We start from the raw sequence: 27,010 nt of genomic DNA on the forward strand, positions 1-27,010 counted from the left end.
CCAACCACGCAACGCTGTCCAACGCAATGACGAACGAGTTTTGGGGTTGATGTGTTTTTTTTATTTCCGACATATAAAAAAAATGCCCATCCAACGCCGACTTGCCTGAGCAAGCACAACTCGATTTTGTTGTGAAAACTGTACAGTAGCAATCTGACCACGGTGAGTCACACGCACGGAAGCTTACACTTTCAATTAGGATAATCCTAAACTAAGTCAGCATATGCTGTGATCATATGCATTTAAAAAAAATAAAGTTTGTACTTTAAATCTTGGTTTTCAAAACCACTTCAAATTTGTTATCATGCCATTTGTTACCAAGCGGAGCCTTAATGAGTCTCTAGTTTTTTAAGGGGGGTTCTAAATTATGTTAAGCCAATTTATTAACGAGTATTGCTGTGGAAAGAAATCGGAGAACCCGGAAAAAACCCACGTAAAACGCACAACTTTAATCTCCACAAATAGATTCAATGATCCAACTGCCATGTCCTGAACACAGCCCACACCCACAACACAGACATTCCCAGGTAATCTCCCATCCAACCACTAACCAGGCTTAGCTTACACAAACAACCACCCATAAGATCCAGACAGGATACATACAGTGCATTCATTTGTATATGAATAGAAAAGATTCGTGATGAACATGTACGCATCAGGGCAGAGACCCAGAGGCAAGTCTAGAAAGAAGAGGTGCGGAGTGGTGAGGCATGATATGAAGGACTATGGAGTGGACGTCGAGACGATGTCCAAGACAAGCAAAAGTGAAGTTACGCGGGTTGGCAAACTCCACGAGGGCAGAAAAAGTCCGGAATAAGAACACAAAATATTGGTAACCGTAAGAAGGTGGACAAAGGGGGAGTCGCAAGGGCTGGAGTTGAGAAACACTGCACTAATATATTTGATGCAAGCCTATGGCACAACCATTCACCAGCACACAGTGGAGGGGAGGGGAGGGCATGGGGATCTTTTTCCTATGAAGGGGTTGAGTCAGGATATGAAGGACTGTGAAGTGGAATTAGGGCCTAGGACATGAATGAGTGGAGATCAGCGCGTTGCATCGCTTTGGCCGTCACTTCCGCTTGGTCTTGTATGGCGCCGTCGAGCGCACACGCCCCTTCCTGTGCACGGCCGATGGGAGCTTGGGGGCCACACCGGCGGCGCCAGCGCCGGCAAGGCCCGGCCCCGGCGGCCGCCACAGTACCAGCTGCCCGTCCTCTCCGCCCGTGACGAGCGAGCCGCGGTCGTCTCCATCCCAGGCGAGGCACCGCACGGTGGCACGGTGACCCCCACGCAGGGCGCACACGGTTCGCAGAGGCGGCGAGCCACGGCGGAGGGAGTCAAACTCGGGTGTCAGGAGGTGGAGGTCGCCGCCGTGAGTGCCCCCGGCGATGAAGAGGAGGTCAGCCCGCTCGTGGTAGAAGGCATCGACGACGTAATCCAACCGCACACCGCCGGTTACCTCCTGCATAGTAAGACGAGCAAAGTGTCGTTTAAAACGTGTGTGCGGGCCGCAGTTCAGCGTCGCAAATCCGACCGTCAAATATGTGACCATCACACCAAATTGACCGCTCATACGAAGTGCAGTATTGATGCAAGAGATAGATGCCGTTTTATACAGATGTTCGCATATCTGACCTTTTCACATATCAACCTATATCTCGGTCTCCAAGGAGTTGGATCTGCGATGAAGTACCGTAATTAATGATTCAGAACGCTTTATTAGTGCAATGCTGGATGAAGTGTCAGACATTGATAGAAAGGAATGTAACAACAAATTTTAAATGTGCAATGCATGGCGGAGGCGGACACTTAGAATGCCAATGTCAGATGGAAAGAAAAGCATGAGGATCAGAGAAAAGTTGGATATGTCACATTGACTTAAAAAATTGACTGTCAGTACACATAAAGGCTTTAAGGCATGATGGCCTATGGGCGACAAGACTGACAGAATGGCAGCCATCGGAGAAAGCGTGTCCGAGAGGTTGTGCGCTACAGTGATTGTAACGATAACATCAGCTCGTGTGCAAGTGGTTAGGTGCATTGCTACATCGTATGACCTTCAGCGGAAATGGTGACAGCTTTGGAGAGGTCTTCACCCAGCAGTAGATAGCTGATGGGCAGTGATGACGATGATAAAGACGTGAGCACAAAGAGGCGAGGGGCGACGTACCGGTATCCGCACGTCGGGCACGTTGAGTATGGTGAGCGGGCGATCGTCCGTCTCCGTGGCGACCTGCTCCAGGTCCCAGAGCAGCAGCCCCTCCGTGTGCGTGGCACAGAAAACCCAGTCGCCGGAGAGTCCCACGGCGCCGCCTCCGCTGTCGCCGGGGGGTCCCACTCCGCTGTCGTTGGGTAGTCCCGCTCGCGGCCCGGCGCCCCCCGCCACGCGCCCACACCAGCCGAGCGCCGCCACCGACGAGTGCGAGTTGCAGGTGGCCTGCGGGGTGGCGGTCGCAATTAGACCGGCGTGGCGGCAAGAGTTGCTGGTGGCGCTAGCAGCAATATGAGTGCCAATTTCTGGGAGGCTCAACCGAGCGGGACACGTGATGAGCTGGCAGCCCCTGCCCCTCCCCATCCTCTACATCCACTTTCCATTAGGCACACCCCCTCTACAACTCGCTCCCAGGCACGGGGGTTGAAATGGCTGCAAGAGTAGTAGTGGTAGTAGCAGTGGTGGTGGTGGCAGTAAGGTGACCACATTTGCCGGAGGCTAATCGAGCACTGGCAGCCAGTGGCTTCCTCACTTCTACAGATGTTGGCTTAGTTTCTACTTGTAGATCACCGGGTATGTGATATAAATTTGGGTTGATGGAAAGGCAGTGCCTGCCAATGCTTGGTGGACAAAATTAACAAATTGTTGTGATTTTATTTCCAGTTTTGTCATTTTAAGAGGAAAATAAGTTTCAACCGACATGTGAATCATGCCACAGCCTCTTTTGCAATGGAAACCTGGCATGGAAAAAAAAATAAGAAAACAGCACCAAACCAACAAATAGTTCAAAACACCACATACAGAAAAAGAGTACACATGAAACACTTCAGAAGTGAACAATCTATAAAAGTTAAAGTTTGAAATATTTATAATCATCAGCCATGGTCAATCCACTGCTGAAGGGTGAGCGGAATGATGAGCAGGAGGTTGAATGGGAGGTGTGTGCAGGAGGGTGAGTGATGTAATTATGGACCAGAGGGTGGGTGAGTGGGAGGGTGAACGAGTGGGAGGGTGGACGAGTGGGAGGGTGGACGAGAGGTAGAGCGACGGAACAATGGGTGGGAAGATGATCGAGTGGCGGGCGAGGCCGCTGAGCTCGGAGCTGAGTTCCCACCCGGGAGGAGGGTGGAGGGGGCGCGCGAGTGGGGGGCGTGCCTGCAGCGCATCCTCCTCACTGCCCTGTCGCAGGTCAAACACATTCACGAGGCCGTCCACCCCGCCGCTCGCCACGCGCTCCGCATCCGCCGGATGGAAGCAGACCTGGGGAAAGAGGGGGGATGGTAAACAACAAACATCTTGGCGCCGTCGTGGGCACCGGCCACCAATATGGAGGCCTGAGACTTATCACTCGCCCCTGAAGGAAGCCGCGACCAAGAATCGAAGTCGGGCAGACCTCACACGAGTGGGAAATACGCAGGGATGAAAAATATAAGGGGGGCACCTGGGTGATGTCGTCGCTGTGTGACTCTTCGTAGACCCCCACGGGTTCCACGTCCCCGGAGGGGCCCCGGCCGGACCCCCGGCCCCCCCTAGCGTCCCAGAACGTGAGGAAGGCGTCGTTGTCGCTGCGCTCGGTGCCAGCGCACACCAGGGAGCCCGGGGCGTTCACGTCAAAGCTCGCGAGCGCGCGGCCCCCGTTGCTATGGAACACGGCCACGGGATCGTTACCCAAACCCTCCTCTCCTCTTCCGCCGCAGAGCCGCACATCCCAGCAGCGCACGGCTCCGTCCTCGGACGCCGAGAAGAGCAGGTCGTGGCTGTGGCGCGGGAACCGGACGCCGACCACGGGGCCCCCGTGCCGCTTGAGGGCAGCGAGGGGCCGCAGCGTGCGGCGGTCGAAGAGGCGGACGCGGCGGTCGGAGGAGGCGGCGGCGAGGCGCTCGCCGGCCCAGTCCACGCCAAGCACGTAGGAGCTCGAACCGCCGCCGCCACCTCCGTCATCTCGGCTGCCATTCTCCGTGACGTTCGGAGAGCTCCTGGAGAGACGCAGCTCCCGCATGGTTTGTAAGACCTCCTCCATGGCGGACGAGCGGCGAGAGCAGAAGCCTGGGACAGCAAAGAGTCAGATGATGAGAATTGGGGATTGAACGTTCAAAAGGATTGGAGACCGTAGTTGGCGGAGACCAGAGTAGAATTGTGTAGGGTCACCGAAAGGTTTTGGAGGCCCGCGGTCACGTGCCAGATAAAGCCCCCTCTGATCGGAAACCTGGGGCAAACGGTCTCCATCTGCCGCTGCCACCCCATATACCGTTCTCTGTCGCTTTGGACCAGAGTAAGCAGAGCGGAACTTGATCGGACCCTGGAACTCTAGGAGAGGGTCTGTTCTGAAAGGCTGGAGGACAGATAAGGGTGGTGTGATAGTGCATGGGTGTAGATGAATAGTGGCCATCGAGGTTGAATTATGATCGAAGCATGGTGTCCTTGAACGTAGACAAGAAATATGATGATGTCCATTGACATGTTTGATGGTAATTTAAGTGGTTGATCATGTCAACTGACGAAATGAGTGATGGTGATGATGTCTATTGAGAGACAATGCCAATTGATGATGGTCTACTCAGAGACAATGCTCACGGATGTCTTTTGAGAGATAATGCCCGGTTGATGATTTCTATTGAGGCAATGCCTGTTGATGATGTATTTTGAGGGACAATGCTCATTGCTAATGTCTCTTGAGGGACACTGCCCGCTGATGATTTCGATTGAGGAACAATTCCTATTATTGATGGACACTGCCCACTGTTGATGATGTCTATCGATGGACACTGCCCACTGACGATTTCGATTGAGGAACAATGCCCATTGCTAATGTCTATTGAGGGACACTGCCCACTGATGATGATGTCTATTGATGGACAATGCCCACTGATGGTGATTGTTGGTTGTTCACGCGTGTCCCCACCTGCGTCCGTCTCCACACCGTCTCCTCCGCTTCCCGCACCTCCCTCTTCAACGAACTCGAGATTCCTTAAACGATCCGCACCATTGCCCGAGCGCTCGATTAACGGCACACTTCCACCGCTCGTATAACTGTAGTGATACAAAACTGTTTAATTATAATTCTCAATTCTCGAATCTCTCCCCTTCAACCGGCTCCTTCACCACGCGGAGCCCACGCGGCGCGGCGCCTACACAAATCCCACAGCGGATAGGCGCGCCCGCCAATCAGCGAGGAGCTGATTGGCGGGCTGCCGACCAATCGGCGGCGCCGACACGACAGGCCTCGCCTATGCGTGGTGCGGATTTAAAACGGAAGCGCCGCGCGTGAAGTGTCCGGGCGGAAACATTTGCGCCGGTGATTTTTCGTTCCGCGTTCTCCGTTGGAATTTTTTAAATGAATTTTTACGAATCGTTCGTGTCATCGAATCACGAATCGGTTATTTTTTAGCCATTGAGGAAAGTGTTGCATTTACAGGATGGCGGTGTGAACGTGTGTAATCTACAATGGTGTTAATAAGACGATGCGTTGGAAGTATTCGATGCACGGGAATCGACACGTGGAATCGAGTGCGTTATGTAATCAACGAATCGATTCCTCTGCCCGATTAACTTGGAAGCTCGAACTGCAAATTAGCCCAAGCGCAGCGGCCGTCAAAGGGCAGCGCTCGTAGCGACAACGACAACAGCGGGAGCAGCTTCAGCCACAAACAATAGCAGCGGCAGCAGCGGCAGCAGCAGCAGCTTTAGCAGCAGCGAGCACCACACGAGAAGGAGGCGTGCGAGGCGTGAGTCCCGTGACCTCCAGTCCCCGTGTCTCCCCCCCCAAGTCCCCGTGTCCCCCCCCCCCCGTGTCTCTCCCCCCAGTCCCCGTGTCTCCCCACCCCCAGTCCCCGTGTCTCCCCCCCCCAGTCCCCGTGTCTCCCCCCCCCTCCTCCCCGTGTCTCCCCCCCCAGTCCCCGTGTCTCCCCCCCCCCCAGTCCCCGTGTCTCCCCCCCCCCCCCAGTCCCCGTGTCTCCCCCCCTCCTCCCCGTGTCTCCCCCCCCAGTCCCCGTGTCTCCCCCCCCCCCCCCAGTCCCCGTGTCTCCCCCCCAGTCCCCGTGTCTCCCCCCCCCCAGTCCCCGTGTCTCCCCCCCCTCCTCCCCGTGTCTCCCCCCCCAGTCCCCGTGTCTCCCCCCCCCCAGTCCCCGTGTCTCCCCCCCCCCTCCTCCCCGTGTCTCCCCCCCCAGTCCCCGTGTCTCCCCCCCCCCGAGTCCCCGTGTCTCCCCCCCCCCCCAGTCCCCGTGTCTCCCCCCCCCCCTCCTCCCCGTGTCTCCCCCCCAGTCCCCGTGTCTCCCCCCCTCCAGTCCCCGTGTCTCCTCCCCCCCAAGTCCCCGTGTCTCCCCCCCCCCCCAGTCCTCGTGTCTCCCCCCCCCCCTCCCAGTCCCCGTGTCTCCCCCCCTCCAGTCCCCGTGTCTCCCCCCCCCCGAGTCCCCGTGTGTCCCCCCCCCCCCGAGTCCCCCCCCCCAGTCCCCGTCTCCCCCCTCCAGTCCCCGTGTCTCCCCCCCCCCCAGTCCTCGTGTCTCCCCCCCCCTCCCAGTCCCCGTGTCTCCCCCCCGTGTCTCCCCCCCCCCTCCCAGTCCCCGTGTCTCCCCCCCAGAGTCCCCGTGTCTCCCCGGGTTACGCAGTCCCAGTGTCTGACCCCACGTGTCCCCCCCCCCTGGATAATTGAGTCCCAATGTCACTTGAGACTGTGTCCTCGTGTCTCAGTGTGGCAATTACAATGTTTAATCCACTGCTGGATGAGGGCCTCCCCACGCCGTTCGGCTCGTGTCTTGATGTTATTTCATCATACTTCACGCCCGTCAGTGCGACGGGGGTGGATGGGGGGGCACAGCCCTCAAAGCATAGACATACAGTACAACAGTGAACGTCGCTGCATTGCCTCCCTGCCGAAGTGCTTTCTCCAACTTGCGCAGTCCTCGGGACTAAAACCCAACCTCAGCTACCGCCAAGGGTCCCGGTTTTCCCCTTGTCGAGGTGTCGCCACTGCCCTGGGAATCAATCCGTGACTCTTCCCGGGACGTTAAAGGCCAATGTTTCTGTCAGTTGCGTCATCATAATGGATTTTAGTTACTAACACTGTTCCAGGACAAATGTTGGCAATCAAGCACATCCACCTCGCCTTATCATGGCCTCGTGATATCGTGGTGTCATATAACATTGTTGGGGTACCGTTTGTGGTATAATACTGTGGGTCAAGGCCGTAGCCATGGAGTCAACATTGGGGGGGGGGGACCAAATCTTCCAGGGTGTCTGGGGGTCCCAACCCAAAAAAATGTCTAAATTTGAAAACTAAATTCTGCCTAATATATTAAAAAATTCACTAACACATGGGATGGACTTTTTTTTTACAATAATGTCGAATAGTGTATTGTATTACATTACTGTTTTTACATTTCTTGTTTCATTGTATATAATGGCAGAGATTAGGGATTAATAAAGTACAACCATAACCACAATCATATAAACAGAAATAGATGCATTAATGTATATGAAGACAAGTCCAGATATTGTGGCCAAGGTTTAGCAAATTGTTGTTTTTATTTACATAGCATAGCAATTATGTATTTTCATTGAAATATATTGGGGGGGACATTTTGGGCATATTTGAATATTGTGGGGGGGGGGGGGTGGGTCTTGCTGTGGGTCAATTATGGATATGCGTACCTTGTACTCTAGTGGCAAGTTCCTCACGCCGATATTCACTCCGTACTGCAAGCCAGTCCACCAGCAGCGTTCAGGAAAAATGTCAAAATATGCCTCAAGGTATTACATTCCCACGTGATTACTTCCCTGCTCCGGCATCCTCAGATATTCCTCTCCGTGTTGTTTTATTTGTATATTCCAAGAGGTGGCAACACCCCCCCCCCCCCCAGCTACTCCCACGTGGCCGTCAGCATGAGCGAGTCGGGTGCCATGCCCGCGGAGACGGGGAGCGCGGCTCCCCGGCGCTCCATCGACTCCCCCATGAGACGCATGGTGAAGAATTGCTTCGCGTGCCGCATCGTGTCGGGCACGGGGTTCGTCGCAGCCGGGGCCTACGTCTACTTGATCGGGCGACGCGCCGCCAAGTGCAGCCCCGTGGTCGGGTTCGGCTCCATCACCCAACTCGCCTTCGGCTGCGGTACAGAGGCTGGGGGGTTGGGTTGGGGGGGGGGGACACGGGGAGGTTTCAGATGCCCCGATGGATGGATTTGGGTATCGGAAGCTTTAAGGAATCTTGAAGACTTAAAGGGACTGGAATGACAATGGGCCTCGAGATATAGGGGACCCTAGAGATGATTGGATCTGGGGGAGCGGGGATGAAGGGTACTCGTGGTTTCAGGGAACCTCAAAGATCAGAGGACATGGAGGACAGCGGGGGACCAAGGGATTTCATGGGACTGGAGGGATCAGGGACACAGGGAATCTTAGGATTTTAGGAGACTGGAATGATAAGGAGGGCTCGAGATCAGGGAGATTAAAGAGCCCTGAATAATTTTGCTACCTAAGTAAAGGTGCAGCCCTGGAATTGCTTGCTTACGCCATTGCTGGCAGGAGGGACCCAACGAGCTGGGGTTGCCACCCGTCCAGGTTTTTTTCCCCAAATTGTCCACTTGTTGAGGTCGCTGTCCTGGGAAACCTGACAAGTATTAACAATACACCACGCAAGACAATGCCTTGACGTCTAGATCCGTGATAAGCCGTCAGCCGGATCACAGCAATTCGCAGTTGGATTCCCGCTGCGTGGCGTGTAAATTTCAGCAGAGAATTACAAAAGCACGGTGCTTTAAGCTACATTGCGTGTCGTATGCAGAGCAATGTGGCCATGTTCAAAGTAAACAATCTGAGTTGGGACAAAGTTTACCAGCTCAGCTCATCCCTCTAGCGGCCAATTGTGGGACTGCACCTGCAAGGCAGAAGTGGAAGTTATCGTGCAGTCTGAGTCTGCAGTACCGTAAACTAATGTTAAAGTCTCTACCGATGTGAACTAAGACGACAGTATATGCTTGTCTTCGCACTGTGCTATGAACCCAGCGGCCTGATCAGTGGCGAACGAGGTCAGAACCCAAACCCCCCCCCCCCCCCCTTCACCAACCCACATTGACCAGTTTGGTGACGTATGGTCAAACAACTCCATGACTGACACTGTGTGGGAAGGCCATCATCCATACTAATGTTGGCTGTCCATGAAATATGGGTGTCATGGGAGTCTTGTTAGTTACTACATCGTTGGTGGTGTGCAGTTATCAAGACGGCACTGTCGGTGTTTTGCACACGCAGGTCTCTTCGCCATGGGGGTGGTGATTCTCGTGGACCCTGTGGACAGGATGATCATCACAGAGAGGCCCAAGAGCAATTGACGCAACCTCCTTGTGCGAAACAACAGCGTCATTGCTGCACGGGATGGCGACTCGGCATTTCTGCCAGACAGTGGCATCCATCCCAAGTTGCTGGGAAAACAGTGATGTTAAGTAAACTGTAAAATAAACTGTCGGTGCAAGTCACATGTAGGCAGGTGAGGAATGTCCGCCTTGTGGATCGCTGCTTAAGCATGATTGCCTATTGGCTCAGCCCGAGACGCAGCGGTACATCAGACTTGTGGTCTTTCTCCAACCTGTGAATTATACGCCCATGTGTTCTCGTTATGTGACGGGGTGCTGAGCGACTATGAGGGTGTTTGTGGTCAGTGGTTTTATGCGAGGCTTAATATTTTCTCTGCTATCGAATCTGGTGGCTGCCATCACTGCTGTCACCAATGCTGCCATCCTTTATCCTCTGCTGACTCCTTGACCCTGTTCTGGTCGAGAGTCGAGCCCTATCTCTTTTTATTTGCCTATGGCTGTTGAGTATGTAAAATAAATATGTGCCGTTTTCCACGGATGCCGATGTCCACCAGTCTTGTACCTCATCTTGAGATGCAGTTGATGCTGTATAAATCTTAAGTTGTATTATTGCCATCACTGTGACTACGGGCATAACACCATTTTATTTCTGGGACCATGACTTGCGTAGGCCAACGATGCTACATAGAGCCATGTAAATGCGGTCAAACATAAACATCAGCAGGCTCCACTGTGCCTCTTGAGGACATTCACTGCCAAGCGTGAACCACGGCGCACCGGTTTCTTGATTTCGAGTTCATCTAACACTTGCGATGATCGATGACAAGAAGCCAGCTGCATTAAGGAATTTTAATTTCACATCGGGGAGGAACGATAAAAGAGCATTAAAGACGCGATAAAAAAATAAACAATATAAACGTTTAAAAAATCTTTATGATTTACAATTCAAGAGCAGTCCAGTCAGCGGTAAATCAAAGGGCGGCGCTTGCCTGGAGAGTAATTATTACTGCATTGGAGATACCCTTCAAGAAGGGGACAATCGCACCGACCCAGGCACGCTTTCAAGAATCCTCGCGATATAAGTGGTGCAACATTCTTTATATACATGTACACAAATATAAACAAAATGTTAGTACGCCCATATAATCATCACACCTCATGCCTACAGCCCACACAACCGAATTTACCCTCGTAAAGTGATTCTGTTCTCAAAGCCACTGCTGCATGACCTTGAGAGTATCAAGCCAAAGGTTTTGTACACACAGGTAGAGGAGCGGTCGCAACATTAGTTCTCTCAACATTTTAAACGTTTAGACTCGACGATGCATGCGATTGTTACATTTAAAGACCCCGCTCAAATGCCGGTCTCTCCGGACTGTCCATTATACGTTTGCCGGTCACATGCAAATCGTGGCAAATGACACCATTGCACTTGGGAGCTGATAAATGTGAGATGAGACAGAACATTTGTGCACACCGATTACTCTAGTTGCAAACTCGTGCCTCCTACCCAACCACAAGACATTGCCGGCCACGTGCCCTGTGCGTAGGGGGCGGCAGAGAGTCAAGCACTGCACTCGTGTTTATTATAATAATTAACGGCGCTGACGTGTGCGCAGAAAAAACCTGACGTCCAGCGGGAGATCAAAACGCTGCCGCCACTTTTTTGGCACCACGTGGGCATGAAGACTCGTGGCAGTGGGGCAGGAAAGGAATCTCAGAGCAGCACCATCGGATCGCTGGCATGTCAGGGAGAACAACCCCGACTGCCGGAGCACGGGTGAAATCAGACTCGAAGCACCTTCAAGTTTCATCTCGTGTAAATTTTCGACACTCAAACACCCGGCACGTTTTACGGAAAAATAATCTAAAAACTAGAAAAATAACGCACCCTCCCACGAAGAGTTCTCCCCACGACTCCGGGGAGGAGAATTTTTTCTTTCTATGTTATTTCCAGTCGAGTCCGGAGTAGGTGCCGAGGTCGGCGATCCGAGGGCAGGAATCAGGAGAGGCCGACGAGTGAGAAGGCGCACGGCACGAGGCAGGCGGCGCTGAAGCCGACGGCGCCGTACGTGATGAAGCGGTAAGGCAGCTCGACTTGCGCGTGGCGCCGTGCCACGCTCACATCATCGCCCGGGATGCTAAACAGCCTGGGACCGATTACACATGCAAATATATACACGCAGACAGACAGACATAGACACGATATATACACAAATATCCCCTGTATAGCCTTAACAGACTTGGAGCAAATGCTGTTAGCGAGTAGCACCATATAAACCAACAGACATTAAAACTGACACCTTTTTTACAAGGAGTCATGTTTGTATTGACCACAATACATGCAGTTGGAATGCAAACAAAAAACATAACTCTGATAATGTATGCACTGTCCTAGGAATTTATTGGTCCACACCCGAGACAACTTTCTTTAGAGCCTAGTCTCACATGGTGTTGGACCAGATTGTTACTGGCAAATGAGGTTCCAATGGGCTAACAGACATCAACCATGTAAATCTATCTACATAGACTGTTGGGAGGCAAAGGCTATTGGCGAACACCCATTGCTCCCAACACACCCGCACACGTAAGTAAAAACCACACACATGGGCGCACAGACGGCAGCAGGATAAAGGATGGCAGCCTCACCAGCATGCGAGCGGGATGCTCGTGGACTTGAGAGCAGCCTTGGTTGCGAGCAGGATGGCGGAACCGAGCAGCACACGAGCGATTGTGCGCACCAGGGCGCCGGGCAGCTGAGGCAGGCCGGGAAGCACGGGCAGGGGCAGTCGCTCCGAGGGAGCCTGCGTGGTGGCCAGCAGCCCTAGGAGGCGGTTGACGCGCGAGCCGCTCGCCACGCCGGCGCCAACAGCGAGGATCTGAGCGGTGTCGCCGCGTGACGTGCTCCAGCCATCCAGCGTGAACGCCGCCAGGGCAGCCGCCACGTGCGCCAGCGCCACCGCCGCACCGCCGGTCACGCCGCGCAGCCACCATGCCAGCCCGCCCACTGCACACGGAGAGGGCGGCAGCACCGTCACGACCATCATCGCCGCCGCAACCACCATCATGGCGCTGTCTTTCATCGCCATAAGAGCATCAATAACTCATGGACGCGTGTCCTTTGAACCCAGAACTTAACATAAATTACACACGAATTATGTCTGGAGTGTACATGTGCAGCCCTGTATATCCACTACTGGATGAAGGCCTCCACACACAGTCTTCATGGGGATTGGGTGCGAGTTGTAATTGTATTAAAATTGCCCCAGTGCATCATGGCCTTGAGAGGGGGGTAAGAGGAACAGAGGGGACAAGAGTACTAGGGGGCAGGGCGGCACCTGTAGCCTGGTTCTGCGAGGAGGAGGAGGCCTCTGCGGGGCCGCCCCAGTGCAGCACGAGGCTGTCGAGGGTCTCCAGCGAGGGCAGCAGCACGGAGAGGATGGCCACGCTACAAAGCACGCCCACCACCACGTCCTGGGGGCAGGCGACAGGGGGCAGCACCGCAGGGTCAGACTCGGGCTCGGAGCAAGCGTCTCACGACGAGATGGGCCGGGGGTACGCGCGAACCCCCCCCGAGGGGATCTGGGGGGGGGGGGAACCTCACCAGAATGGAGTGCATGCCCATGTAGAGGCGGCTGAGGCAGACGAGCAGGCACCAGCAGCAGGCGAGAGCCAGGCCCAGGACAGCTGGGTACTGTGGGTAGAGGGGCACGGCGGGGGCGGCAGATTTATACACATCCTGGTCAGTGAAGATTACGGCTACGATTTTTTACGTGGTTCATTTTTTTGCAGATTCATGGCCAAGGTGTGGGGAATTATACAACTCATAATTTCACGTGAAGGTGATGGAATAAGGAGAGCCAGACCCTTGTAATTCACATCTCATTAAAAAATAGAGGGTCTTGGTGACAGCAGCACATCCATGTTAAAAGTTTTAATATTAAACCACGGTCAAGAATACAAACTGAGTGATGTGGGTCACAGGATTCTAAAGACAGTTCACTGACTCCAATGCCATCGCTCCCCAGTAATACACGCTCTCTCACAAAGATACACGTGTCATTATTACACTTGGTTTGGCTCAGAGGGGTTGTTAGTGAGCGTCTATTATGGTACCGTGAAAATTGAAGTTGCCCTTTGCCTGGGCTGTGCCGAGGACCCTTCACCCACCACCCAACCACTCTCGCTTTGCTAACAACGCACGTGGCCCTGAGTTTAGCGCCACAGCAGGGCCCTCAGCACCATAAACAAGGGGTTGTTACTGCAATCCACATCGATTATGCAGAGATTATCAAGGTTCTGTTAAAACAGAGCAGGTTTTGGAAGATTGGGCTGTGTTTCGCAGACATAAATCTGTTACTCTGCAACAATGGTCTATCATCATGATCAAGCCAATCCGCTGCTGGATGAAGGCCTGCCCCAAGCCGTCACCATCTCTCACAGTCTGGCACCTGCCCAGGAGTGGATTTCATCACCTCCATCTCCATGGTGGTCTTCCCCTCGGACCCATTTCCTCCTTTGGCTGCAAAACCATCATTAATTGCGCCCAGCGACCACAGTCCCTCCTCGTCATCCATGTCCTGCCCACGCCTACCTACTTTGCTCAACACTCAACACTTTGCCGGTCCATCACCTGCTTATAAATGAAGGTTGTCTTATTTCTGTCAAACAGAACTGGTCAAACAACCCTGGCCAGGCCCTCCAGTAAACGGCGTCAATCCTCTGTGAGGCTCTGCCCAGTATTGAAAGGACTACATTATTATTAGTAGTAGTACTGTAGAAAGAGCAATCATAAAGGCTGAGCAAAGATGGTTCTCAGTTTCCCAGCTGTTTAGTCCTCTGCTTTCCAGAATAACCACCTCTTTGTGACGCAGCAAACGTGGCTTGAATTAGCTTCTCGTTGCACTTTTATCAGCCCCATTGTTCGGAGGCGTGTGGAGGGAGGGAGGGTGGCTTGCCAGGGAGGGCCGCCAGGGACTGGACGACACCAGGGCTGCGTGCAACCCACAGCCACTGCGTTTAACCACCCCCAGAGATCCCCCGTGTAGCGTACAGTGCCGTTCGCGAGCACCTCTTAAGATCAACACCTACTAAGGTCGACACACCTACACATACATACCCAGTTATATATACATACAACAGCTGCCATTCGCCACTAAGTGACATGACCACATCGCTTGCGCCAGGATAGGTACACATATATATCCAAAATGCACGCACATACATGCTCGGAAACATATACACACGCACAAACATGCACACGCAAAGATGCCTCGTGTAGCCTACATAATGTTGGTATGGCGCACAAAGAGGTGATTTGGCCAACACCATGCCTAGCCGCCTTTATCTCCCCAGTGCTTACATTTACACACCGTACCAGGTACTCATTTAAGGCCCAGTCAACCTAGGGGAGGCAAAGCACCAGCTCAGATAATCATCGCTGATATTACCTATGGCCGGTGATCAAATTCAAGTCGCAGCGTTTGCAGAGCAGTGCGCTAACTACTGCGTTACCACTCCTTTGTGCTGGACACCAGGATGCACATGTGACCCAGGAAGAGAGTTTACCCCGCGGAGCTTGTGGCGGTGATCCCACTTCCCGTGGTGAACCTTGGCCCGGTCACACAGCCCCGCAGCCTTAAAGCTTTATCAGCACAGCCACCACACACCACAAAGTGAACATCAAATTAAAAGTCCTTATGTGGGACTGGGAGGAGGGGATGTGTGGTTTGGGGGTAGAACCAACCACACACCAGCCCAGTGTTCTTCACTACTTTTCAGAGGAGGGGCCACTTTCGCCGATAATAAGACACTATCAGTGTGAAGGCCGCCACACATTTGAAACCATTGGGTTTGACAGCACGATGAGGGGGTGTTTTCACATTTGTGTAATGTCAGGTGCTGCACGTCAGGGGCCGCAGACTAAAGGCCACCAGGTGCAGCCAGTGACCCGCGGGCCTTGCAATGAATAACACTGTACTATCTTCTTGGTTCTTTCGGTAAAGTCACGTAGAAGGGAAGTAATAAAATAATAAAAATAATAAAAATAAAACATAATAATTTTATTAAACATAATAATTTTATTATGTTTTATTTTTATTATTTTTATTATTTTATTACTTCCCTTCTACGTGACTTTACCGAAATAATTTTATTATGTTTTATTTTTATTATTTTATTACTTCCCTTCTACGTGACTTTACCGAAAGAACCAAGAAGATGAATCCCTGCAGTCACGAAAGCTTTAAATCAAAACACTGTACTAGCCCGACCAAGTAACCAATTAGCATAACTAGTACAAGCCCTCCCACCGACCCTAACACTAACCAACTAGCCATGAGTACGAGAGGATCGCCATTATTGCGGAATCTGTCATTGGCTGCAAACGATACTTTAAGGAATACCCTCCCTTAGTTTACAATGTAAATCGCTGCGATCCAATGGAACATTTCACACTGGCCACCCGAGACTGAAATCCTCAAGACCAGGGAATTTCGAAAGGGCAATTAATCACCCAGAAAAGCCTTAATACAATATAATCCTAATTCATATTCTTGGTTCTTTCGGTAAAGTCACGTAGATAGAAAATAAAAATAATAAAATTAAATTACAAATGAAATTTTAAAAACCCACGACGTTTCTTGTCATAAGAGTTGTTTTTTTCCCCAAGAGAGGCCTGCCACATTGAGTTGTTTGACCAATTCCTTTATCGGCAGATTGGCTCCACGTGGGAGACAAACGGAGAACCCAGAGAAAACCTCCCCACGAGTACTTACGAGGTGACAGCACTTCCATCTCCTGGCCACACCTCGCAGACCTGGACCTATAACAACTGGCAAGCCCTGGTGGTTGCCAGCCATCTAAAAACTAACCAGGCTCAAACCCGTTTCGCTTATGCGACCCGCCAAAATCAGGCGCAGTCAGAGCCATTTTGTCACAGGAAATCATTAATCACGGCCCAAATTAGGCAGAACAGCAAACATTACACTTCGCTGTTGCAACATTCACTTCCAGATAAGGAGCTCAACCCTAATTTGCTTTTCTATCTGAAAGTAAACTTCCCCATCCACAAGCCTCCAGTGGCAGATAAAACCTCAGAGCCAGCACAACAGCAGCCGGACGTTGAAAGCGTGACGTGGCACACACAGCGGGGAGTCGTGGGTCACGACTCTTATTCAATAACTAAGCATGTTCCCATGTGCCGACGGGTTTTACTGCGTGTTGTTCGGAATTTGATGTTCAACATTTCTCTCCGCGTGCTGGAAGCTTCTCCAGCACAACTGCAAAACCCGACGCAGTACTTAGCAATAACCTTTGCCAAGCCACTGAATGGATGAAGGCCTCCCCGTGCCATGTCGTTCCTGGGTCGATTGCTTCACCGTACTTTACCATGCTCCTGCACCAAATCGTGTTCATGAAACTCTAAATCCATGGCCAGGTGATGAGTCACTGGTAGAAATTCTATCCATGTAGAACAATCATTAGCGATAATTAATAATCAGCCTGCTTACCACAAATGGGATAAAAAATTAGTACAAGGCAAAATGTGAACGTTAAAATGAATAACAATCGGCGTGTCCCAAGCACGCACCGACCTCCACGTGTAATGAATAACGAATCCGCTAAGTGTGGCAGAAGCCGAACGACAGCAGGGTGAGGAATGTGCGAGCCACTTGTTACTCCACTATTGGCCTGTTCTGTGCGGATAAAATTAGCACGTAACCCCTGTCACCCCGAGAGCCCCAATCCCAATTATTCTGTCGACCGGAAGGAATTTAAAGAGATGGAGCCCACATGCCTGGCGTTGAGAAATGTAAATAGTTTGACGTGCAGTCGTTTTTATAGAGAAAATATAGGAAACCAAGACTGACTCGCCAATCAACCATAATCTATCCATTGCTGGATGAAGGCCTCTCCACTCCCATCCCTCATGGTCCTACGATTCCATAATTTATGTCACTCCTGCAAATGAGCTGATCTCATCACTCCATCTCCATGGTGGTCTCTACTTTGGCTGCCATTCATTCAGGGGTCTCTTCCATCATTTATTATCCTTTCAGCTACTACGCCCGAACTCGAACCCCGCTCACCTCATAACGTCGCCAACATCTCGAATTTGTGTTTGTTTTATAATCCATATGCTCCTCCTCTCATCTCTCAGAGGGATTCCCAGCTTCTTTGCGCAACTTTCGGCTTTAGTTACATTTTCTTTGTCACTGTAATTGTTTTCCGAATTGTACTTCATTGAAAAGCCATCACAAGTTAATGCACTTTCAATGGCCACATGGTGAAGCTGGTGCCACAAAATCCTTGCCAACGGAGTCAGCACAGAAACAGGCGAGGTCTCATAAGGCCCCAAGGACGATGAGGTTACCAATGTATGTATGTTGAACTTCTTTAGCACCGTACATAGCCAACTGCGCTAATGAGAGGTGGGGGGGAAGGACAACAAACTAAACACAAAAGGTGGTCAGAACGTTCTGATAACGGCACCAAGCCGGCTCTCGACACAAACGCTGACCATAAACACACAACCTACCCCAAGTGATGTAACGTCATCATTAAGTAGATTTGTGTTCGGAGGGGCCTAATTGAAAATACAATGAGGGTATGTGTGCTTTTGAGGATAAAAAACTGCTCTCAACTCAAGCTGCGCACAATCTTAAAGTAATAATCGTGTACAGCGTGCGTTCAATTGAATTAAGCTATGCATACAAGACACACGGATCAATAATAGCATTTGAGTTGTAAAATGAGAATTGAGATAAGATTGCCAAGGATCGCAAAGAAGGCCAGCACTAAACCATCACAAGCCTCCAGCAATCTCACTTGGCCGAAACGTCGTGAGAATTATTTTATTATGTTTTATTTTTATTATTTTATTATTTCCATTCTACGTGACTTTACCGAAAGAACCAAGAAGATGAATCTCACTTGTGTTAGATCTGGGTGTGTGCGAGTGTGGATGTCACGATGTACCTGTGTGTGTGATTCAGCATGTAATCGTGCGAGTCAATGTGTATGTGTGTAAATGTGTTTGTGTGTAGATGTATATCTGTGTGTGTGTCTATAGCAGCCAAGCTGCATTATCTTTTCATCAGCTACCTGGCCTATCACCCCATACAAAGCTCCTGGTCTTCTCCACAGTTATGCCCTCCCTTGTCTATGCTTTAGAAACGTGGAGCCCCTCTATATGAACATCTGCGCCGGTTTGAAAAACTAATAAATAAGACGGCAAAATATCTTGTTTGTTTTTTCTAAGCGAGTAATTTATTTTGCTCAGAAATAACTGGAGTTCAACGATAACCGTGTTACATATGAATCATCGCCGGGATTTCATAACAGGAACAAGACGTGGAAAACATTTAATTTCTGTGGGAAGGAAGAGACTAGGGAAGCTGTGGCACAGAGCTGGCCTGCCTATGATTCATCCTGGGGTTAACCAGGCTGGATTGTGTGAGCTCACAAATCCTTGACACAATCCCATCGGTGAGCTCCTCCGGAAAGCAAGTTTGCGTTGGCTGGGTCATGTAGCCCGCATGCCCAGCCACCGCATGCCCAAGCAGCTTCTGTTTGGCTGGATAGAGGGGCTTAAACGGGTGTGGCACGACTTAGAGAAGAGATGGGCTGATGTGGTATAGGAAAGATGTGGACCTATGTGGACTTGCCCAAGACTGGTGCCAGCAGTGTCAAGTTTGGTCTCTATGGAGGAGGCTCGTGAAAGACAATATTGGGCAGTTGGAGACAGTTGCCCACCAATAACAGTGGAGGGCGGAGGAGTGATGCTCATAACAATGAGCGGAGTGCCTGGCTGTTAAAATTCAGCAGTAGGGAGCATCTGCCAGTCATCTCAGTCAACCCATGACCTCCTTCCAACATGCCTTCGACACATCACGTCGCCTCAAATTGCACCTAGCCTGGCACAAGCACAGTGGTGACGTCACTACCACTTAGTGGTGAACGGCGGCTGTTGTGCGTGTTCATGTGTCAGTGCTTCTTTCTATGCATCAGTGTATATCTGTTTATCAATGCAGTGCATATCTGCATGTATGCAGTGTGCATCTATTCGAGTGTGGTTTTATTATAACGTTCTGCACGTGGTAATCTCAGCGCCCGAGTCACGGGGCGTCATGTGACTTGCGCCGAGCTGCCAGGCCCTGCGTTGCACCGCTCTGTGCCACAGCTTCCCTAGTCTCTTCCTTCCCACAGAAATTAAATGTTTTCCACGTCTTGTTCCTGTTATGAAATCCCGGCGATGATTCATATGTAACAAGGTTATCGTTGAACTCCAGTTATTTCTGAGCAAAATAAATTACTCGCTTAGAAAAAACAAACACGATATTTTGCCGTCTTATTTATTTAAAAAATGTTTCTCAACCCATATTCAATGGAGGTCTTTCATGGGGGTTTTTTGGTCATGGAGGTTGCTTGACCATACTTCACCAAACTGGTCAGTGCGGGCTGGTGAAGTGAGGCGAGTCCAGGACTGGCTCAGATATCACTCGCCACGGGTGTTAGCCATGGGCTGAGACTCTAACTGAAACCACAGTGTTCATGAATTGGTTGAAGGTGGTATCTAATTTATTTTTTAAAAAACATTTTCACTGGAGCAACACCCATTTGAGCAATAAAAAGCTACATTAAAATCCAGCATCCGTTCTCACGAAATAGAAATAAAAGCAGCCTGATTCTGTCAAGCATCTTGGGCTGAATGTCCTTGTAAAATAGCCGTTTGGCTCAATGGGATTACCAGTTGAAATGATAAAGTCTGAGGGTCACTCGTGACAGTGACTTGAGATGCAGCTGCATTCAGGGTTTATGTTCTTACTCAGAAATTTCCGGGACAGTGGGAGATGGGAGTAGGTCAGGCGGCATGTAGCAAGTCACTACAGCCCATCGCGAGGGGTATACTGGATGTTGTGTGCCAGATGCGGAAATCTGTTATGGGCTGCTAGTATACTGGAGTAGGTAGCACGCGGCTCGTAGCTATAGTTCATAGCGACAGATATACTGGACGTGGTATCATGCAGACAGACCCAGATGACATGGAGTCCGAGCTGCATTGAGATGTTCATTACACTAATCAACGCCGCTCAGCTGCAGCACAACTTACACCCGCCACCGCTGCAGCGCTGGGATTAACACCAATGGTCACAAGGGGAATCCGACGCAGTCACGTGATGAGCGCGATTCTCGCGTCCGTGCTTAAGGTTTCATGACAGTAGACGACCCCACGGAGTGGCACATGCGACCTTTGAACCACACGTGGCCACTGGCAGAGCCAGTGGGGGGGGTGGCACGTGCCCCCCCAATGATCCGATCGAAATCCCTAATTTCGAAATGATCATTTGGGTTTATTAGTAATAAATCGGCATTTTGCGACCACCACTGCCACTGTGTAGCATATTATTACGTGCCAGGGACTCTATGAGATGATAGGACGATAGTCTGAGTCCATAATTGGCAATAAGTAACGGCAAAGCAGTTATAAGTGACTCACAAAATTGTGCGCAGTTGCGTATCCAGTACACGACTTCCCTGAATGCATTCACCTTCAGCGAGCGCGATGCCGATCGCACAATGCGGTTCGAATTCGACCCTCGATCGATGGCTGCGCCATCGCCCCACACGCGTCAATTAAAAAGCAAGGGACAAGTCCTCACTTACTAACAACTCCCCTATCATTTTTCATTGCTGGAGGGGTTGCCCCCCACCTGAAAATCTTGACTCTGCCATTGAGCACGTGGCCGAATGTAACGGAAAGGTCGAATTCACACGGCGGGAGGGCAAGGTTTGTTATCAGCCCGTAATGTGACACGAAATATTCTCTGGGGCACTGATAGACTGGAGTAGGCATGTGATTAATAGTCACAGCCATAGCCGGACGTATAATAGATTTGGTGAGCTGGATGACATTAAGCCCTGCTTGTAACTATAGTTCTAGCCCAGTTTACCTTTGTGTTGGACTAGGTCTGCGTTTGAGACAGGGTCTAAGCTAAAGCCACAACTGTCGCCTGGCTTAATTTAGCATATGAATGTCAAGGTTCAGCCCAACATCTGAGCCAAAACTATAACCCTGGCCTGGTTTAGCAGAGCATGTTACCTTGGTCTGTGTTTGTGCTAGGTTTTGGGCTACAGCCACAATCATAGTCGAGTTTAACCGAGTATCTATGTGCCCATGGTCTGGGCTAAAGCTACAATACTGGCCTGGTTTAACCTATCATTTAAGTTGGGGCAGCATTTGGGCTAAGCACTGGGCTAAAGCCACCCCATGTCCATGCTACTGTAGAAGAGAGGGAGTTGGAGTGAAACCAGATGTACGAGAAGGTGACTCGAGGCTGCTCGGTTGACTGAGCAAAGAAAAACCCGTGGCTGTTGAATTTTGCTTCACGCCCAGCCTCTTATGTCAACGCCGCAGCTGGTGGTGCGGCAGGCGGAGTAAGCAAACCAAGTGGGCCTCTCTGGCACAAAAGCGGAGCGGCAAACCAAACACAGAAGCTGCCCCTTGGGGCCGCTCCATCGGAGGAGACAATAGGCAGCACACGGTGAGTAATAAACCCACACGGTACAGGTAAAGGTGCAGCCCTGCATTTGCAAGCTTACGCCACTGCTGACGGAAGGGCCTCCACTTGGAGAGGGGATGTAAAAAACACCTTTCGAGGCTATTTTTGGCCTAACTCTTCCACACTGGCCAGATGTTCTCGCAAGAGGCGAAAGCGCCCACCACACTTACCCCACCATACGTGCTCCGTCGGTCATAGACTAACTGTGGTGCATCCTGATTTAAAGCTTTCGTGACTGCAGGGATTCATATTCTTGGTTCTTTCGGTAAAGTCACGTAGAAAGGAAATAATAAAATAATACAAATATAAAACAATACAAATTCTTACGACGTTTCGACTGCAACACAAGCAATCATCATCAGGTGTGAGATCCACAGAAATATATATTTTTTCAAATTTTCTTGCTGTGGATTTCACACCTGATGATGATTGCTTGTGTTGCAGTCGAAACGTCGTGAGAATTTTATTGTTTATATTTTTATTATTTCCCTTCGTGACTTTACCGAAAGAACCAAGAATATGTGATGCATCCACTTACACCACCGGGTGGACCGGTTGCCAGGGAGATTTCAGAAACTTGCCCTCCGTTTTCTTGGTTCTTTCGGTAAAGTCACGTAGAAGGGAAGTAATAAAATAATAAAAATAAAACATAATAAAATAATTCTCACGACGTTTCGGCCACAACGCAAGCAGCCGTCCTCAGGTGAAGACCAGGTCTGTGGGGGAGACGCTGTCTGTTTTATTTTTATTATTTTATTACTTCCCTTCTACGTTACTTTACCGAAAGAACCAAGAAGATGAATCCCTGCAGTCACGAAAGCTTTACATCGAAATTTTCCCCCCGTAGTTTTAACTTCCGCGCTGGGACCATAGACCTCTGGATCACAAGTGCGGCATATGGGGCCACCACATCGCGGCAGCTACTTGCCAAGATTTAGACCGTGCAAGGGATCGGAAGGCTTAGACACAGAGATGTCAAATTTCAAACGTCACCGCCGCTTGACCCTGACGATACGCGAGGTGATGTTTCTGTGCATGCGGGCGAGGAATTGGAAATATGTACACCGAAATACCCACGTATAAACATACCGCACTGTGTACACAGACACAAACAACGCATGTGATCTATCGAGTACATGCCAAAAGAGTAAATCTAGTAAACAAAATTCCTTTATCAATTCAAAACCGTTCATGTCAAAGTCCTTCAAGGCGTTTAAGATAGTGTTTAAAGTGCCTTCGTTTCTACAATATAATTTTCAGAAAATATGTTCTAATCGGACTGCGAATAACTCAGTTGAAAGCTGGGTCCGCCTTGTTTTCACTCCCCTTCTGACCTGTCGCTTGGCCTGATGATGTTGGCGATGTGTAAAGTGCAGTCTCCAATTGCGAGTAAATGTCTGCTCTTACACACTCGGCCTGAAATAAGAAGCTCGGAGTCCTGGTACCTTCTGCAACTGGCCACTCGTGGGAGAGACAACGGCGGTCGGGCGTGAGTGGTGCTGGCCACGATCATCCCCCTCGTGTGTGTGTGTGTATCCTGTGTGGACCGCAAGAATTCATATTCTTAGGTTTTTTCGGTAAAGTCACGTAGGTAAAAAACGTCGTGATTTTTATTTTACTTTTATTAATTTTTATTTTTTACCTACGTGATTTTACCGAAAAAACCTAAGAATATGAATCCTTGCAGTCACGAAAGCTTCAAATCTAGAATGGACCGCAAGAGTTTCTCGCCAACAGCAACCCGCTGTGACGACGCATCTATGTGTGTGTGTGATGCTGAACTTATTTCACACCGTGCCTAGCTAAACCGTGCTAATCGGAGGTGCGGGAGACGCACAAACGAAACACAAAACATGAACACGATTACACGGACGACGTTTATCCCTGGCCACATGCTCCAATCAAGGACAGGGCTCTTTGGTAGAAGGGGCTGTCGCATCCTCCCTCATCAATAACAGGAACAATTGAAAGCACGACGCGAGTTTAAAAAATAAAAAAGCTGGCTCATCGTGTACAGCTGCCCTTGAGCTGGTGGTGCCACGTGGGTGGGTACTTTCATTGGGTTCTATAAACTCGTAGCACAACAGCACCTACAACCGTACATGGAGATCAATTTAAACATATCTCGAAGTCATGAAATCTGGAGGGTTTGACGCACCGAGATCCTCAAAACCTGAGGATTCTCAACCTCCGGAGATCCTGAAAGATGGAGGTCCGCGAAATCTCACAAAGTCCTCAAAATCGAACCACCTCCTCGTATCTTGCAACCATCAAACCAAGCGGTCCTCAAATCTGACGGTTCATGGCCCTGGCCTCCAGCAGCAGCAGCACCCCCACCACCCCCGGACCGTGTCCCCATCTCTCACTCACCTCGAACCGACCCAGCGTGAGCGCGAAGATAGCGAAGGGCAGCGCCGTGCCGGACATGGCGTGCGTGGAGGGCATCCCGTACTCCGAGTCGTAGAACACCTCCACCTTGATGACGGGCGGCGAGGCAGGCCGCGGCCACCTCAGCAAGTCCTTGGCGCTCTGGCCCAGGAACATGACCCAGACCCACACCATGATGATCCTGCGCGCCACCAGCGCGTCCACGTTCCAGAAGAGGAATGGGAAGAATGTGATGTAGAAGGTCTCGTTGCCCAGCTCCGTGCCCAGCACGAACAGGTAGTGCAGGGCCCTCCTCCTCACCACGAACCCTTGCGGGGTGTGCACCTCCTGCGAGAGGGAGTTCCTCCGGCGCGGGAGTTCCATGATGGACGAGCGGCTGGGCTCTTGGTGGAGCTGATCCGTTATGGTGGTGGAGGTGGTGGTGGTGGTGGTAGGTGGTGGTGGAGCTGTTGGGTCCGCGGCGTGGCGGCTGTGGGTCCCCGTGATCCGGAGTCGCTCCAGGGCGGCGGTGCCGCGCCTTGCGACTCGAGGCGAGGTCCCTGTTCGAGGTCCCGTTCGTCATCGTCGTCGTTGTCACCGTCACCTTGTCGTCGTTGTCATCATCATCATCGTCGTCAGCTCCTGCCGCGAGCCCATTACAGCACCGCTCAGTGGAACGCCGCCGCTGCTGCTGCTCGTGGCCGTCACAGTCGTGGTCGAGGTGGTCACCGCCGTTGTTGCTCCGCGTCTCCCCCTCCTCGCACGGAGCCACCACCGCTGCCGCTACAGCCGCATCCTCCTGCTGCTCCAAGCCGCACAGCTTCTGGAACCTCGCAACGACGCAGGGGTCCTGCAGCCAGCGCCACGCCGCTCTCACCGCCATCCCTGCAGACGCCGGCAGGAGCCGCGTGCAGGAGCCGCGGGCACGCAGGCGGTGACGGGGGGTGACAGGGGGTGGCAGGGGGTGACAGGGGGTGGCGGTGGGGAGCGTCGGGGAGCGAGGCAAGGCAGCCTAGGGAAGGTGAGGAGAGAGCATGGGGGGCGTGGGGGGGAACTCAAGTTAACCCAATGGGACGAGGATCACACTGGGAGGTGAGAGGAGGAGGGCCCTGGGGAACAAGGTGGGGGGCCTCAACTGCGGCTGAGCGACCCGGGCAGCTCCCCCCCGGGGTCGAGCCGTGGAGGAAGAAGACTGCCTGCCGCCTGCAGCTGGAGCCCCCCGGAGTGAGGGCGGCCAGAGACGAGGAGGAGCGAGTCAATGCGAGTGGATCGCGGCGGGGTCAGGAGAGGGGCCCCGTGACTCTCCACGCCTCCCCGGCCCCACCCCCTAAGCCCCTCCCCCTCGAGCCCCACCCCTAAGCCCCTCCCCCTCGAGCCCCACCCCCCTAAGCCCCACCTCTCCTCGAGCCCCCCCCCTCGAGCCCCACCCCCCGAGCCCCTCCCCCTCGAGCCCCACCCCCCTAAGCCCACCTCCCCTCGAGCCCCCCCCCCTCGAGCCCCACCCCCCGAGCCCCTCCCCCTCGAGCCCCACCCCCCTAAGCCCCACCTCCCCTCGAGCCCCCCCCCCTTGAGCCCCACCCCTGAGCCCCCACCCCTCGAGCCCCACCCCCCCTCGAGCCCCCCCCCCCCTCGAGCCCCACCCCCCTTGAGCCCCACCCCTCGAGCCCCACCCCCTCGAGCCCCCCCCCCCGAGCCCCACCCCCCTTGAGCCCCACCCCCCAAGCCCCACCCCCCTGCGAGCCGTGACGCCTTGGGCCACCATCTTACGTGAGGGATGTTCCCGGCACACCAACCCCCCCCCCCCCCCACGGCTATTATCATTACGGTTGCTATGGAGAACATAAAACTAAAACAACACGATCAACAGCTTTTCCGTAACGTTTCCGTCCCTCCGACGTGAAATATAAAAGTTTTATTTATTTAATAGCACATACCATCGACCCCACTTGCTTTGTGGGAGTGAATCATTTCAGCAGCATTGCCTCTGCCGACGAGGCACTGAATGTTCAAATCGGCCCCGAGTTTAACTTGTCCTGGACTGAATCCACGTTGCCGATATGAAACAATCCCTAGAGCGGCCGATAGGATGCGTAAACATTTATACTTTTTATTTTTATACGAGACACTGCCTGCTTATCTAAACTGTATGTTTAATGTAATTTTCATCAGCCCCCACCAAGTGTTAACAGGTGCAGTCTCCCAGTCGTAGTATCCCACTCTCTCTGGCATCTCGATGTGTTATGAAGGACCATCGCCCGAAACGTCGCCTATTATACAACTTATTTATCCCCCTTGTTAAGGCCACGCGGTGTCTGATTGAGGAACGCGTAAGGACAGCGCGTGGCTGCGATGACGTCACGGCTACCGACCGCGTGGTTGCGCTGACGTCACGGAACGTATCCCGTGACCGCGGTGACGTCACAGCACGTGCCCCGCGTTTGTAGCAATGACGTCACTGCTCGTACCGCGTGACCCGGATTCCCCACCCCCACCCCACGAAAGATGGCGGCTCGGGCTTCAACGATTGTGGGCGGGGGGAACGGGCTCGGCTCCGCGTACGC

At 52.0% G+C, this 27,010-nt stretch overlaps 3 protein-coding genes across 6 annotated transcripts; 1 reads left to right on the forward strand and 2 right to left on the reverse strand.

The window, feature by feature from the left end:
- Positions 1–46: 46 nt before the first annotated feature.
- Positions 47–5,329, reverse strand: WDR89 (WD repeat domain 89). The gene is made up of 5 exons (XM_061579612.1): positions 5,118–5,329; positions 3,657–4,261; positions 3,371–3,475; positions 2,174–2,440; positions 47–1,465 (listed from the first exon to the last, which is right to left on the reverse strand). Exons 2-5 carry the CDS (start codon positions 4,233–4,235, stop codon positions 1,073–1,075), a joined length of 1,344 nt encoding a protein of 447 aa, XP_061435596.1. The 5' UTR covers positions 4,236–4,261; positions 5,118–5,329; the 3' UTR covers positions 47–1,072.
- On the forward strand, positions 4,076–10,069 carry DMAC1 (distal membrane arm assembly component 1). Of its 4 annotated transcripts, none has more exons than XM_061579643.1 (3): positions 4,076–4,215; positions 8,044–8,318; positions 9,458–10,069. In XM_061579643.1, the coding sequence occupies exons 2-3, from the start codon at positions 8,093–8,095 to the stop codon at positions 9,535–9,537; spliced, it is 306 nt and encodes a 101-aa protein (XP_061435627.1). In that variant the 5' UTR covers positions 4,076–4,215; positions 8,044–8,092; the 3' UTR covers positions 9,538–10,069. The 4 variants fall into 4 exon arrangements, with proteins under 4 accessions (XP_061435627.1, XP_061435643.1, XP_061435635.1 ...); XM_061579659.1 differs by having other exon boundaries at positions 4,114–4,215; positions 8,071–8,318; XM_061579651.1 differs by lacking the exon at positions 4,076–4,215 and adding an exon at positions 5,746–5,940 and having other exon boundaries at positions 8,071–8,318.
- Positions 10,070–10,434: 365 nt separating this feature from the next.
- Positions 10,435–24,846, reverse strand: SGPP1 (sphingosine-1-phosphate phosphatase 1). Its single transcript, XM_061579625.1, has 5 exons — positions 24,453–24,846; positions 13,124–13,213; positions 12,858–12,993; positions 12,169–12,526; positions 10,435–11,669 (listed from the first exon to the last, which is right to left on the reverse strand). Exons 1-5 carry the CDS (start codon positions 24,831–24,833, stop codon positions 11,522–11,524), a joined length of 1,113 nt encoding a protein of 370 aa, XP_061435609.1. The 5' UTR covers positions 24,834–24,846; the 3' UTR covers positions 10,435–11,521.
- Positions 24,847–27,010: the final 2,164 nt, after the last annotated feature.

This window comes from Lethenteron reissneri, chromosome 8 (assembly GCF_015708825.2).
Source record: "Lethenteron reissneri isolate LAM-NWPU_2019-01 chromosome 8, ASM1570882v1, whole genome shotgun sequence".
Classification (NCBI taxonomy): Eukaryota; Metazoa; Chordata; class Hyperoartia; order Petromyzontiformes; family Petromyzontidae; genus Lethenteron; species Lethenteron reissneri.

What these genes read in the sequence shown, in the direction of transcription:
- SGPP1 (XM_061579625.1), bottom strand. Translation starts at nt 24,833, where the DNA reads ATGGAACTCCCGCGCCGGAGGAACTCCCTCTCGCAGGAGGTGCACACC. An exon ending in TCACGCTGGGTCGGTTCGAG is followed by an intron (nt 13,214 to 24,452) that starts GTGAGTGAGAGA and finishes CTCTACCCACAG; the next exon opens with TACCCAGCTGTCCTGGGCCT. An exon ending in CTCGCAGAACCAGGCTACAG is followed by an intron (nt 12,527 to 12,857) that starts GTGCCGCCCTGC and finishes CTCCGTGTGCAG; the next exon opens with TGGGCGGGCTGGCATGGTGG.
- DMAC1 (XM_061579643.1), top strand. Translation starts at nt 8,093, where the DNA reads ATGAGCGAGTCGGGTGCCATGCCCGCGGAGACGGGGAGCGCGGCTCCC. An exon ending in CCAACTCGCCTTCGGCTGCG is followed by an intron (nt 8,319 to 9,457) that starts GTACAGAGGCTG and finishes TTGCACACGCAG; the next exon opens with GTCTCTTCGCCATGGGGGTG.
- WDR89 (XM_061579612.1), bottom strand. Translation starts at nt 4,235, where the DNA reads ATGGAGGAGGTCTTACAAACCATGCGGGAGCTGCGTCTCTCCAGGAGC. An exon ending in GTGAGGAGGATGCGCTGCAG is followed by an intron (nt 2,441 to 3,370) that starts GCACGCCCCCCA and finishes GCCACCCCGCAG; the next exon opens with GCCACCTGCAACTCGCACTC. An exon ending in TGCCCGACGTGCGGATACCG is followed by an intron (nt 1,466 to 2,173) that starts GTACGTCGCCCC and finishes CTTACTATGCAG; the next exon opens with GAGGTAACCGGCGGTGTGCG.